The sequence below is a fragment of the Cibotium barometz genome, chromosome 59, assembly GCF_041138505.1.
Source record: "Cibotium barometz isolate CiBa-2024 chromosome 59, ASM4113850v1, whole genome shotgun sequence".
NCBI classification, from domain to species: Eukaryota; Viridiplantae; Streptophyta; class Polypodiopsida; order Cyatheales; family Cibotiaceae; genus Cibotium; species Cibotium barometz.
In genome coordinates this window covers 1924817-1939221 of record NC_141104.1, presented here as the reverse complement: position 1 = coordinate 1939221, position 14405 = coordinate 1924817, and the positions used below count along the sequence as shown (strand labels likewise).

Sequence of the window (14405 nt, the reverse complement as noted above, 5' to 3'; positions counted from 1 at the left end):
TTGGCCAGATACGGGTTTCATCTCACCGCCTCAGAGTAGAGACAGGTAGAGCTGAGCGCATCTTCAGAGCCGGGAAGCTCATACGGAGACCCAGAGAGGAGAGGATCTGCCGACTATGCCACACAGAGGTTGAGATGGAGGAGCATTACATATGCCGTTGCCCAGTATACTATGAGATCCGCGGGAGGTTTCACTGTCTATTTCGTGAGGGATTCGGTCCACTCTCCAAGATCATCGACTTCCACGACCAGCGTTGCCTGGGCATTTTTTTGCTTGAGCTCCGCAGACACAGGGACACCTTCTTGAGAGAGCCTCGGCCCCAGCCACCCCGCCCCCTCCCTCATCAGCCAACCATCACCAGTTTCTTCCGGACCCAGGAGATGGAGGACATCGACATAGTGGATCTTGTGGACCCTCCACGAGCTGCTCTAGACCTACCTCGCCCGAGAGGAGTTACCTCGGACCGAGCCTCTACACTCCACCATGCCCGACACCCTCGACCCCCTTGTCAGCCACGATCACCTCATCAGCTCCAGATCCAAGACATGCTCCACCGCCATCGAGCTACCTTTCCACGTGACATAGCTGAGGGAGACCTCTCGGCCATACTCATCAGCCCCATGCTTGATATTTTGGAGAGTGGTATACCATCTACTCGGAGCTGATGTTGCTCTCATGTTTCTATGTTCTTAGTATTCCATGATGAGTTTCCATGGACAGTTTTGTATCACCCCAGTGAGATAGCTATGTTTACGTTTTCTTTCTGTTTTATTTTCCATTCCATGATGAGATATGACATGGACATTATTGTATCACTTTGGTCTCATAGGCCCATTGGGTCTTTAGTAGACGCTTAATATATCTTTCTTTCTTTCTCTCTCTTCTATCCTCTGTCTTAATCATGTTTAATCGGTATCTTGTTCTTAATCAAGCTTAGGGCTGTGGATCAGTACAATAAGGCTTCCGCGCATGCAACACTTAGGTTGCTACAATTATATTACCACAATTTGTGCAGCCAATGACCTTGTGGTTTTGTTATGTCTCCTCTTACTTTGGCATTAGGGGACGCTGTTGGGAATAATCCCAGATCATCCTTAGACTAGTTATTGCCATGGCCTAGAGCTTGAGAAGAGCTTCGAGATAATATACATCATCAAGGGTGTCCAGTCATCTTACACATGTGACATATTATGTCATTAAGGTTTAGAAACATAACAGTGGTGAGATCTTCACGTGTTAAAGAGTTCTCAATGTCGTCGTCAATGGTCTTGAAAACCCTATAGAATGTTAACACTTGTATTTCCCAGACTTCTGTAATTGAGCTTGCTTTCTACCAGGTTTTCCTTGAAAACCTAGTAGAATGTTAACACTTGTATTTCCCAGACTTCTGTAATTGAGCTTGCTTTCTACTAGGTTTTCGTTGTCAAAATGAGAAAAACAATGAAAGAATAAATCCCTTGGAGCCTTCAAAAGGGTGTCTTGATTAGGATATCATTACAAGGATTTACCTCCCTCTTCTAAGAAGCTTGTTTTGAGATGAGTATGAAAAAGCCATCATGCTCATCTTCAGAAGATAAACCTGCGGTTGTCCTTGCTTCATGGCTAGAGATGCAAGAGGTAAGGTCTTCAAGGTCTTTGCGCTTCATTTTGCTTACCAAGGATAGTCTGCTGGAGTATCTCCACTTCAGATTACTAAGATGGAATATCTACGCTGCTGAAATGCTACTGTCTGACTAAATTACGGTTGATGATGAAGAGCAGCAACAACACTCATAAGCTAACTGCAAACTAGTGAAAGTCGCCAATATTGTTAGTTACACCAATACCGGGAACAAAGGCTACCTTCAGAATTGCTGCTGGTTACTGCTTGCTTGCCACCGCCCACTACAGAGAAAGGAGAACTGCAGGCTGATTGGAGGAACTTGTATCAATTACGGCATATGTGGATGTTGGTGGAAATGACAAAAGAAGTTATGAAGCTCTAGTTGCTATGATGCCAATAATAAGAAGACCAAGTTGGTAAAGGTGGCGACATCTCTAACACGTGAAGAGCCCACCACCTTTTTGTCTCTAGGCCCTAAGGACATCATAGGTCACAATAAATCTAGACTCTAATGACATCATAAGTCACATTATCTCAAAGCTCTTCTCAAGTTGTAGACCATGATGCTGACTGGAAAAAGAAAATTTTTGCATTGTTCTCAACATAACTCTCTTTCAACAAGGATGTGTCATTGCATTCAATAGCCATATGCATTCTTCTATACAAGCTCCTTAGCCTGGCAATAATAAAGAATTTAGTGCTATCATTCATGCTAAGAGCAAGAAAACATTAGCTTCCAGCTGCAGATTCTGCAGTGAAGACAGATCATCACTCATTGAAGTACACCTTAAGGGTCTAGATCCGTCTTGGGGAGCTATAGTGTGCCTGTTAAAAGACTTTTGGTTACCTTCTCTGAGGAGTTTTGACACTCATTTGAGAGGAGCCCATGCATAGTCTTCAAGGAGATCGGGAACTCAGAGAAATAGCAAAGAAGCTGTCAAATTACCTGGTCCATTGAATTCCCAAGAAAGGAAGGGATAGCAATAAAATACAGCACTGGCGTCCTATTACAAAGTTTTGCTGCCGCACTTAATCTCAGAATTTGGTCCATCGCCCCTAATCTTATTAACATTCCCAATGTCGGTTTAGAATAAAGACTAGAAAAAGAATTATTCACACGAAACGGACTTTAAAACAAAGAAAACTACAGAAGATAGCAAGAAACAAGCCCAGGATGAAGTTCGAGGGGCAAACAGAGATGCCTGTTTGTCTATGCAATCATAGAGGTACAGTCTGTAGCAGTGATTACCTGCTTGAATATTGTACTTGTGCCAGAGCCTTCATGTCCTAGCAGCAATAGCTTGTAAATTTTCTTCTGCTCCAAGTATGCAGGCACAGATCTCGAGCTGCTAATAGATGGTCTAGATTTAAGGCTACTGCTGTTTGGCGTGGGCAAAGAGAATAGCGTGTACAGAAACCTGGTTGTGGCCTGCCTAGCAAACATTACACAGCACCAATTAGATTATCACCCACACTTTAACACATGAAACTTCAGAAACCACATAAAGACCAGCAACAGATCTCTCTTGCCAAACACCACCATTTTTAAAAACATTAGGAAAAGCAATGCCTTTCTCCTAACTTATGATCGTGGACTGACACAGTACCATGCTGCATACTGTTCCATCCCCTTCACGAGCTTCAGTTTTTGCAGAAGACTTAAGGTGTAATGGCTCTATATAAGAACAAGTCCCTGCGCTATCTTGGATGTCCACCAACAAGGCTTCAAGCACTAGAAGAGCGGAATAGGAGTGCATGCATTATCACCTATTTTACATGGTTGAGAATGCAGGTTACATTGCTCATGTAGGCAGAGCTGGGAAATGGATTAGCTTAGTAGAAATGATGCTGACATTCATTGCAAGATGAGTCATGTGTCTTTCCTATGAAACGAGTAGGCCTGGAGGTGTGACCAGTATGACTGGGAGCATTGGTACTCAGGGTCATCTAATATGACTAGATCCTTGGGTGGGATACATGACTTGAGCACGGGAGATTTCCAATGTATATTTGCATATGCACTTCATTTTGTGTATGTGCAGAGAAAAGATTTATTAGATGCATGACCTGTTTTCATGTCCTGCATGCTTGCTTGTGTCCAGTCTCAGCGCGCTAGGGACGCCCATAACTACTGGCTACGAGGTTGTGTGGATGCCTTTGCTTGTTGACTAGTGATTGGCTTTCTACAGGTGCCGAAACTCGCCATCGAAAGTACCAAAACCCACGTTTGACTTAGTTAATTTTATAAGGTGGAGTGTTATTAAAAATGGGTGTGAACACCCCAATGAGCACACAAACACATAAGTCATATGTAAGAGAAGGACCTGATGGACACAATATCATTTACAGAGGCTTGAGGTATTTTAAAATAAAATAAAATAAAGGAGAAGCCTGGTTGGCCACGTGTGTGACTTCTGGAGCCTTCACATGCTTCCAGCAAGGTGCCAACGTAGGGAGAAAGTGTCACCCGGCTAACGTTGGACTCGTGTGTTCTCTCTCCCGGCAGAGCAAGCGAAAACGAGGCTTTCTTTCTTCCTCGCACCGACAGGCTGAAGTGCTGGATTCGCTTTCCCTCACCAACGGACTGAAGCATTCAAGGCTTTCTCTCTCTCCCAGGTGGCTTAAAAACGTTCTAAGTTCTCTCTCTCTCTTTCCCACCCAATAGGAGCCAGCCGAACATTCTCCTTTCTTTTCTTCACTGCTGCGAGCAGAGAGAGAGAACCAGCGGGCAGACCCCATTGCTCCCTCTCTCTGCCTTCCAGGGCTGCGCACATAGAGGAGGGCGAAACAGCTTGTCAAAATCTCCTCTCCCCCCTATCGGGCAGGTGCTGCACAGGGCTGCGTACTGAATGCACTGTTGGCCATCTTTAATTCCTTCTTTCTCTGCACAGGGCTGCATACAGGGTGGTACAGCCGCGCCCATAGTCTACATCATACTCCTCTCTTGATACAACACCTACGTGTAGCTTGAAGGAATAACAAATGGAAGGTATGTGTATTGCAGAGAGGGGGGAGGGGGGGGGGGGGGGGGGGGGCTTTTCAGTGAGTATTGGGACCCAATACTGTGTCGTCTTCTCTCTCTTCTCTCTCTCTCTCTCTCTCTCTCTCTCTCTCTCTCTCTAAATTGGATGCTAAAGATTCTCACCACCTAAATGTATAAAGAAGGCCATGTTGTGCGTTACCACGGACAAGCTCAGTGCATGTAGCATTGGTATCAAAGCATCAGGATGGTAACCCAACTCGGCTACCTAGAGAAGTGAGAGCATCAAGTGGATGGTAAAACTATGGTCCGGGAAAGACACGCAGGCCTCCACCATGTCGGGAGAGACATCACATCAAGAAGAAAGCCAACAAGAAGAGATGGAGGAACAAAGCTTCCAAACAAAAAAACACTTCCGTCAAGCACAGAAGACCTCTTGAGAATAATGATGGAGCAAATAAAATCCCTGGAGATGCAGCCCACCGCCGAAAAAGAGAAGCCCAAAGAAGGCATCTCAGATCTGGCATAGGTCCTCCTCCGTATGGAGGAACAAAGAAGAAAAGACGACGATCAACGTGAAGAACAAAGAAGAAAAGATGAAGAAGCAAAAAGAAAAGTTGAAGCAGAGAAAGAACTGACACCTCCGGAGGAACAAAGGGATAAGGAAGCCACACGCAAATATGAGGAAGACCAGTGCCGCACAGAGAAAGCCGACCGAGAGTTTCAGCAAAGACTCGATTGGGAGGCTGTGCAAATGCAGCATCCAAAAACGATGGCACAGATTCTGGTAGCTCTCCCACAGCAAGCTCCGAATTGCTCGCCCTCCACCACCCTTACCACCACTCTCATATGAGCCTCTCCAAATTTTAGTGAGTTTGATGGTAAGTGTGATCGTGCTGCAGTTACTCAATTTATTCATCAATTTGAAGCACATTTTCCTTTAGCTAAAATTACAGATCCACAAGACAAAGTCCATGTCGCAGCACCCCAACTCACTGGGGAAGCTGTTACTTGGTGGCAACATTGGTCACAAGTTCACACATACCCTATCACAGGCCAATTCCGTTTTCATCGAAACACCTTCATGGCTGACCTTGAAGCCCATTTTCTTCCACCAAGACAAAGTCCATGTAGCAGCACCCCAACTCACTAGGGAAGCTATTACTTGGTGGCAACATTGGTCACAAGTTCACACATACCCTATCAAAGGCCAATTCCATTTTCATCGAACACCTTCGTGGCTGACCTTGAAGCCTGTTTTCTTCCACCACAATACATGACCAGTCTTGAGGATGAGTTTTACAAACTCACCTAGGGTGGTTCCCCTGTTTTGACCTATTCCAACATGGCCCAGCAATTGGGCATATCCAAAGAAGATAAGCTCAAGCTGTTTATTCGAGGTTTAGACACTACCATTAGGTACCCAGTCATGAATTTTGAGCCTCAGACTTATGCATGGGCACTGACCCTCGCTCAGAATCAAGAGCTGATGCTGAACGAAGGTAAGCCCAAGCAGGTACATTCTTTCCCAAAGCCCCAACAACAGTCAACTACCCAGGGTAAGGGGGCTCAAAACAGCAAAGACCAAAAGGACCAAAAGAAAAATTCGGTGATAAAAAAGATTCTACGCCCAAGAAGACTCTTGAGGAAAAAGATAAGGAGGGAATCACTGGAGGTTATCTCGAGCCACATGAACAGACACAGTACAGGACAAAGAACCATTGTTTCTTCTATCACACTGTGGGACATGGGAAGAAAGATTGCACTAAGTTCGAGGCTGAAAAGCCTGGTAAGGCATCCACTTCCACAATAGCAACCGTAGCATCCTCGTCCACACCTCCACCATCAACCTCGAATGTCGTTCAGCTTTTACTCTCTTTGAATTCAGTGCCACCAATGGTATTTGATGTGATAAGCAAGAGGGTATGAGGCTAAGGGAAAGACAAAGGCTCTCATCCGTGCCTATGGCATTGCAAAGGGGCAGAGTTCATTGTCCTCTTTGACATGGGCAGTTCTGAGGATGCCGTCTCTCCGCAGTTGGCTACCAAGATGAGCTGTACCTTGGTTCCTTATCATCTAGATGTGGACGGGTTTACCCCTAGTCTACGTACACATCACTCATAAAGCTCGGCAATTTGAGTTTCACGTTCAACGGGCTACATTCCAATAGGATTTCATTGTCTCCACTCTTTTAGAGTGTGACATGATCCTCGGGATCCAGTGGTTTAGACCGTATGCACCCATTCCTGATTAGAGGCAAGACACTTTCACCATCGTTGAAGGTTTTTCTAAGCCTCTCATGATTTGCGAGGATCAGAGCATTGCTCGCATTCCACTCATTTCCCACATTCAGGCCCAACGAGCCATCCATAAAGGAGCAGAGTGTGTGTTACTATATACCCGCTCTCAGTCTAACGCAGTTCAAGTAGCACCCACAAGGGAGCAACGGATGGCTGGTCTTTTGTCTCAATACAGCAACATTATGCTGCGAGATGACCCCCCACCCAGTAGACCTGAGGACCATCGCATAGAGTTGGTTCGTGGTTGAGAACCTCCAAGCAAGTTCCCCTACCACCTTTCTAAGGCATTGGAGAGGGAGCTGGAGCAACAATTAGCCCAGCTACTTTGGTCCGGATTTTTCCGACCATCTTCCTCACCTTTTGCCGCTCCCATTCTGTTTGTCCAAAAGAAGAATAAGTATGCACACTTATGTGTGGATTACAAGACATTCAATAAGCTTCCAGTGAAGAATAGATTCCCCATGCCCACAATAGAGTACATCCTCAAACGACTCAATGGTGCAAAAATTTGTTCTAAGATAGATCTTAAAAGTGGCTACCATCAGGTTCGGATCTTCAAGGCCAACATTCCAAAAACGGTCTTTAGGACCGAGCATGGCCACTACGAATTTGTCATGATGCCCTTTGACCTCACCAACGCACCAACGACGTTCAACAAAATGATGTCTCAGGTTTTTCGGGATCTCATTGGCAAATGCATCTTCATCTTCATAGATGACATTCTTATCTTCTGAGGTATTGCAGAGCAACATGAGCGAGATGTGGCACAGGTTTTGCAACTCTTGCAAGACAATGAGTTGTTTATCAATGCCAAGAAGAGCGAGTTTGGAGTACAGGAAATTCATTACCTGGGATACATCATCAGCTCATCAAGTTTTAGCCTCGACCCTGAAAAGGTACATGCCATTCTCAGTTGGGATGTTCCCACTACAGCCCAGGATATCCGCTCATTTGTGGGTCTGTCAGGCCTACAGTACCCACATGGACAAGTCTTCTGACCTTGCGGCACCTTTTACCGTCGTCAAAAAGTGTCCGTTTACGGGCAAGGCTCTAGAGGCATTCCAAGCAATGAAGAAAGTTGCTTCTAGGTCCCCAGTTTTGAAGTTGGCTCATGGGATGATCCTTTCGTGATCATTACCGATGCCGGTAACCTTGGCATTGGAGCTGTTTTACAGCAAGGTGGTAGGCCAGTGGCTTATTATAGCCCCAAATTAAATAACGCCGAGAAGAATTATTAGGTGTATGACAAAGCTCTTGGGGGTGATGACCGCTCTTAAGCATTGGAAGCACTTCCTTTACGTGAGGGGCTTCACAGTTAAGACAAATCACCAGGCACTTAAATGGTTGTAAACCATGCCTAGTGCCCAATGGAGTGACAGGCAATCCAGGGAGAGTCAATTGTTCCAACAATTTGGGGGAATGATTGAATACATCCCGAGCAAAAATAACCCTATTGCCGATGCTCTTAGTCAAGAGGGCACTATTCAGACATCGCAGGAGTCCACTATGCTTGATATTCAAGGCAAAGACTTAGACAGTATGAAGGCACAGTATCCATATTCGGAAGAGTTCGTGACTCAATATCATTTGGCCCTCAGTTCAAAACCAGGCCACTATAGTATACGGGATAGTTGGTTGTTTTTCAAGAACTGTCTTTGTGTACTCAAAGAAAAGCACCAAGTCCTTCTCCACGATGCCCATGATTCTCTTGTTGGGGGTCATAGGAGTATCAGCAGTACCTAGGACAAGGTAGAGAGGTCATTCTATTGGCCTAAGATGTGAAGGGATGTCTACCAACATGTCGAATCATGCCAGATATGTCAAAAAGTGAAAGTTCCTCATACCAAACAGGCAAGGTTGCTTCAGCCCTTGTCTATTCCCGAGAGACCCTTTCATGACATCAGTATGGACTTCGTAGGCCCTCTTCCCCCCTTAGCAGGATCTAGAAACACACAATGTATGACAATAGTTTTGCATGCTCATTCCATGCATGTAGACAGCCACAACCGAAGACATAGCTCGCTTATTCATTCGGTTTTGGTACCCCATTGGTGGTTTGCCACGAACTATCACATCAGATAGAGATCCAAAATTTACGTCCTATTTTTAGAGAGCATTGTTTGATATTTTTGGGACTAAGTTGCAATTGTCAAACGCATTCTATCCTCAAACACATGGCCAAACAGAAATTTACAATCAATTGGCCTTTGACGTCCTCTGTAATATGCGGAAGCTTCGGAGAAGAATCGGTAACATCAAAACTCAGAATTCAGCACTCTTTTCGCGACGGAAATTAACGCACAAACTGAAAGGAGATGTGCAGAAAATAGAGAGAGAGAGAGAGAGAGAGAGAGAGAGAGAGAGAGAGAGAGAGAGATGGAGAGGACACAGTATTGGGTCCCAATTACCCTCTGTAGGGCCCCCACCACAGATGGTGTATTTGCTTTATTAGAATGATGAGAAATCTAAAAGAAAATACAGCAATCTTGGACCTTTTCTTGGCTGGGAATACCCTGCCCTTGACCTGAATCCTTCACCCGTTTGCTTAGCACCCTCTTGGCTTTGTCTAGACAGGTGTCACCATCTCTTAAGGCCAAAAAAACAATCGAGACATTCTCGAAAATCCTGGAGTCAATTAAGAAGCGCCTTGCCAAGGCTCAAGAAGCATATACCCGGCAAGCCAAAAAATCCAAGCGAGATGTCAACTTTAAGGAAGGGAATTGGGTATATCTCTGCATCATGAAACAACGGCTACAGCAAGTGGGCAAGCGTTGTCCCAAACTATCATTCCAAAGTTTCAGCCCATTTCGAGTCATTCAAAAGTTAAGTGATGTCTCTTTAAAGTTAAAGTTGCCGGAAAATTGGACTATGCACAATGTCTTTCATGTTTCTTGGTTGAAGCCATATGTAAGTCGAGCAATGCAGGATATATCCGAAAAGCAACAACCAAATATAATAGACGAAGCTGAAGTCATAGAGCCAGACCAAATTCTCCTCCACAGAAGGAAGCATAGACCCGGTCAAAGAATACGACAGTTCTATATGAAGTTTAAAGACCGCGGAAGCCATGAAGCAGTTTGGTTGGTTGAATAGTTCTTTCAGGAGTACCCCCAGTTGTTGGCGGACTACTTGGAAGCCCTAAACCTACCGCCAAGTTAAGCAAGAGGGAATGTCACGTGCACCCTGCACTGGGGTACACAATGACACCATTTGTGCAGAAGTTGAACCTTTCTTTAAGGATTATTTGTCGTACGCCGTGACCCCATTGTGAGCCCTCAGTCCAGGGACAGTCAGGCACGAGCTATGTAGGTCAATCTCTGAGCTTTAGAGGTTAGTAAATTGTCAGTCCTCTTAACCCACTTAGAGAAAGCATCATTCAGCAGCATGCAATTGTTAACCTTAGCATTAGATGCATGTAAAGCACTCTAGGTTCATTCACAGAGAAGGGCGGCCAGCCCTAAGGCCAGCCCCAACTTGGGCTAGCCTTGCAAAGGCATCCAAGGCCTTTGCCATACAGTCGGCCAGCAGCCGACAGGGGTTGCTACAGCCCAACCAGCATTTAATGGGCAACCAACTTGGAATACAGCACCCGACCAGCATTTAATGCTGCCAACTGGCTTTCATCAGTCGTGAGGGACTTTTTCCAGCAGCCGACTGTTAATTTATTCAGTCATTGGCTTTTTGCTTCAGCCGACAGCCTCCTAGGGGCAGCCGACTGCTGTCCTGAGGAGGTGTAAAAGCTTGTCATCAGGCTACGAAAATCCATTCAGGTATTCTCAGCAAATCCTATTCAGTTTGCAGCATCCAAGCACTCTGGGCTAAGAAGGAAGATACTCTTTACATTCAGCCAGCATATGTGCAGTCCTACAGCTTTCTGGACTTCCATCAGTGACCAAGGAGAGTCTTCAGCAAAGCCTCGAAATAGCTGGATACTCAGCCGACGTACGGTCTTCCTTGCGTTGGGCATTCATATCATTTGTACTCAGCATTGTACAGCATTTCTCCAAAGAATAATATAAGCAAATACTCCTACTTGCAAGGGGGGCCCTTTAGTGGGTATTGGGACCCAATATTGTGTCGTCTTCTACATTCTCATTCTCTTCTCTCTCTACTCTGTAAAGTTGATGCTAAAGATTCTCACCACATAAAGGTATAAAGAAGGCCATGTTGTGCGTTATCACGATCAACCTCAGTGCATGTAACACAGATCATCAAAGTTTGAGATTCTTTCTTACTCAAACAAAGCTTTCTGAGAAGCATATGCGGATGGCTAACTTTCTTTCCATGTTTCACTTCCAGATCATTCATACCCCTCAAAAAAAAGAATGTAGTGGCCGACACGCTCTGTCAAAAGCCATATGTAGCTACTATTTCAGTCGCATCACATGAAGACTTGACTATGATGCGTAATGCATGATGATTTTACATCTTTATGGGCTGATTTAGCAGTCCGGGACAGTACATATGCCATATGTATGTAAAGATAGATATCCAATGTATGCTAACAGATTATGTGTTACCAAAGACTTCAGGCAAAAAGTTTTGCATGAGTCTCACCTTCTACAGGCCATAGAGGAATTTCGCCTACCACTCAGCTTATTGAGAGGTATTTCTTTTGGCCTACCATGCGTAAGGATATTGAGGCATATGCAGTGTGCACATCAATGTATTACTTGCCAAAAAGTCGAGTTCAACAGGCAAAAGACCCCAGGGTTACTTTGGCCCTTACCCGTGCGAAATGAACCTTGGAAAAGCATAGCCATAGATTTCATCATGGATTTTCCTCGTACACAGTATGGCACTGATGCCATATGGACTATTGTGGACAGATTTAGCAAACAAGCCCACTTCGTACCAGTGAAGAAGACCATTAAACCAGACCACATGGTTAAAATTTTTCTCTCACAAATCTTTAAGCATCATGGAATGCCTAAGTCCATTGTGGGTGATAGAGATCCCAGAACTACTAGCCTATTTTGGAGGGCTCTCTTTGACAATATGGGCACAAAACTTCTCGTCACCTTTCCACCCCGAGACGGATGGACAGAGTGAAGGTGCAAATTCAGCCATACTTGATTTGCTTGAATGCTATGTTGCCGAGTAGAAGAGCATGTGGGAGAAGTTTTTACCCTTGGTAGAATTTGCCAAAAACAATACCGTACATTCTTCTACGGGCAAAGCACCATTTGAGGTTATTTATGGCAGAGTAGTCTTGCCCCCCATTTTGCGTACAAAAGATGAAATCTTTGCAACAGATAAATATGTACATGATTTGCAGGATTCTTTTGCAAAAGTACGGACAGCCATTCAAAAGTCCCAGGAAAAGCATAAAAAGGCTGCAAAGAAGCATAGAGTACACATGGATCTCAAAGAAGGAGATTGGATATTTTTAAAATTTGATAAAGCCAGACTTCATAAAAGACCTGGCAAGGAAGGCACTACTCCTAAGCTTGCCAGGTCAGAATGAGCAGCAGAAACATAGTCACCAGAAACGTTTCACGACGTTTCGGGGTTTTGGGGGTTTCGGGGCAGAACGTTTCGGCCTTTGGCGAAGAAACGCCAAGGTTTCGGTTTTTTTCTATATAATTTTGCACTGCTAAAGTTCCAAACAATAGGAACTTTTAACATTTTGAGAAACATTTTTTTTGTAGAAACCAAAAAAATTAGGAGTTTCTGTAAAGTTTCTTGCGTTTCGGGGTTTCTCACTCCAGAAACGCGTTTCCATGTGACTATGAGCTGCCGAAATCGGATAGAAATCAGAGAGCAAAAAACTGCAAAAGAGCAAGAGAGGAGAGAGAGTGTCAAACTCTACTATATAAGTATATTCGGTACAAAATGTGTGGGGGGGGGAGTGTGGTATATAATATATGTGATGGGGCAGCCAGTCGGCCAGTAGAAACTGGGCCAACAGCCCCTATATAGGCCCCACGACCAACAAGACCTGGTCGGCCAGCATGCAGTTAGGCAAACTCCTGGCAAGCAAACTTCTACAGCCGACCAAAGAAAGTAAACAACTCCCCTTACGACCTACAAAATTGGGAAAATGGACAATGGAAAAAATGGAGAAAACCTCACACACACAAACACACCCACATCACTGGCCCTCACTCCCTACAGTGTAATATGGTACAGACAGGAGATGACTGCTAACACCCCCTCTCAGCTCCTGGATGTGAAACCAACCCCAGGGAGCTGGAGTGCTGACGGAGCATCTATTGAGGTAGAGGCTTCGTGAAGAGGTCCACCGCATTGTCCTACGTCAAACAAAAAACTAACCAGCCAAAATCTTCTCACGAACGAAGTGATATTGTATCTCTAGATGCTTGATCCGGGATGGAAGACCGGGTTCCAAGCAATAGCTATAAAGCTTTGGTTGTCGCACTGGATGACCGTGGGTTCCTTTTGTTGAAACCCAATCTCGCCAAGTAACCTCCTAAGCCACACCACCTCGCAAGCAATACCACAAGTAGCCCGATACTCTGCCTCAGTGGAAGACAAGGCAACAATTGGCTGCTTCTAGCTGCTCCAAGAAATCACTCCTGAGCCAAGGGTAAAGCCATATCCTAAACTAGATCTCCTTGTGTCTAGATCTCCTCCCCAATCAGAGTCACTCCAACTTCGGAATCTGACTCAGTCCTTCGATCCCCCTCCAGTGTCATAAAAGAGTCCAAGATCCTTCGTACCCTGCAAATACCACAAGATTCGCAATCCAGCATCCCAATGAGTTTCAAAGGTGTCTACATAAATGAGCTCAACAGCCCCACTGGAAAACTCAAGTCCAATCTGGTGTTCAACAACCAAATCAATGAACTAACAAGTTTCCGATACAAAGAGGTAGGAACCTACTCACAAGGATCATGTACAATAAGTATGGTATTCGGGTCCAACGGAGATGAAATAGACTTGCAGTTCTCCATCCCAAAGGCCTCCAACAACTCATGAACATATTGCTGCCGAGAAACAAAGAACCCCCTCTAGGTTTGCCAAATCTCCAATGCCAAAAAGAAATGAAGCCTGCCTAAATCCATCATCGCAAACTCCTCTGACAAGGCAACCTTCGTCACTGCTGTGTGCTCCACATGACTGCCAGTGAGGACAAGATCATCCACATAAAGGATAATCAAAGTGACCATACCGCGTTCCCAAAAGAGATACAAGTTCGAATCTGCAACTGATCTTCGAAAACCCTACTTCTGAAAGAAAGTATCAATCTTCTAGTTCCAAGCCTTGGGAGCCTGTTTCAGACCATACAAGGCCTTCCACAACCTTTAAACCATACTTTTGGAGCCCGAAACCTCAAAGCCAAGAGGTTGCTCAACATACACCTCCTCCTGCAAGTCACCATTCAAGAACGCAGATTTAACATCCATCTGATACATTGGCCATTGCTGATGAGAGGCAAGGGCAAGGATTGTCCGAATCGTGGCCATCCTAGCTATCGATGCAAAAGTGTCCTCATAGTCGATGCCTGGCTGCTAAGCATAGCCCTTAGCCACAAGTCTGGCTTTGTGCTTGTCCACAA

At 45.0% G+C, this 14405-nt stretch overlaps 1 protein-coding gene across 4 annotated transcripts in view; it reads right to left on the bottom strand.

Annotated features, from left to right (window-relative positions):
- LOC147605368 (extra-large guanine nucleotide-binding protein 3-like) overlaps positions 1 to 14405 on the bottom strand; it is a 90036-nt gene that overhangs the window by 61960 nt on the left and 13671 nt on the right. For all 4 annotated transcript variants that reach the window (XR_015265187.1, XR_015265188.1, XM_086793650.1 and 1 more), the window contains exon 4: positions 2853 to 3032. Coding sequence is in view for 2 of the 4 variants with exons in the window: in XM_086793650.1 (XP_086649776.1) it covers positions 2853 to 3032 (180 nt within the window). In the remaining 2 variants the exon portion in view is untranslated. The remainder of the gene's footprint in view (positions 1 to 2852; positions 3033 to 14405) is intronic.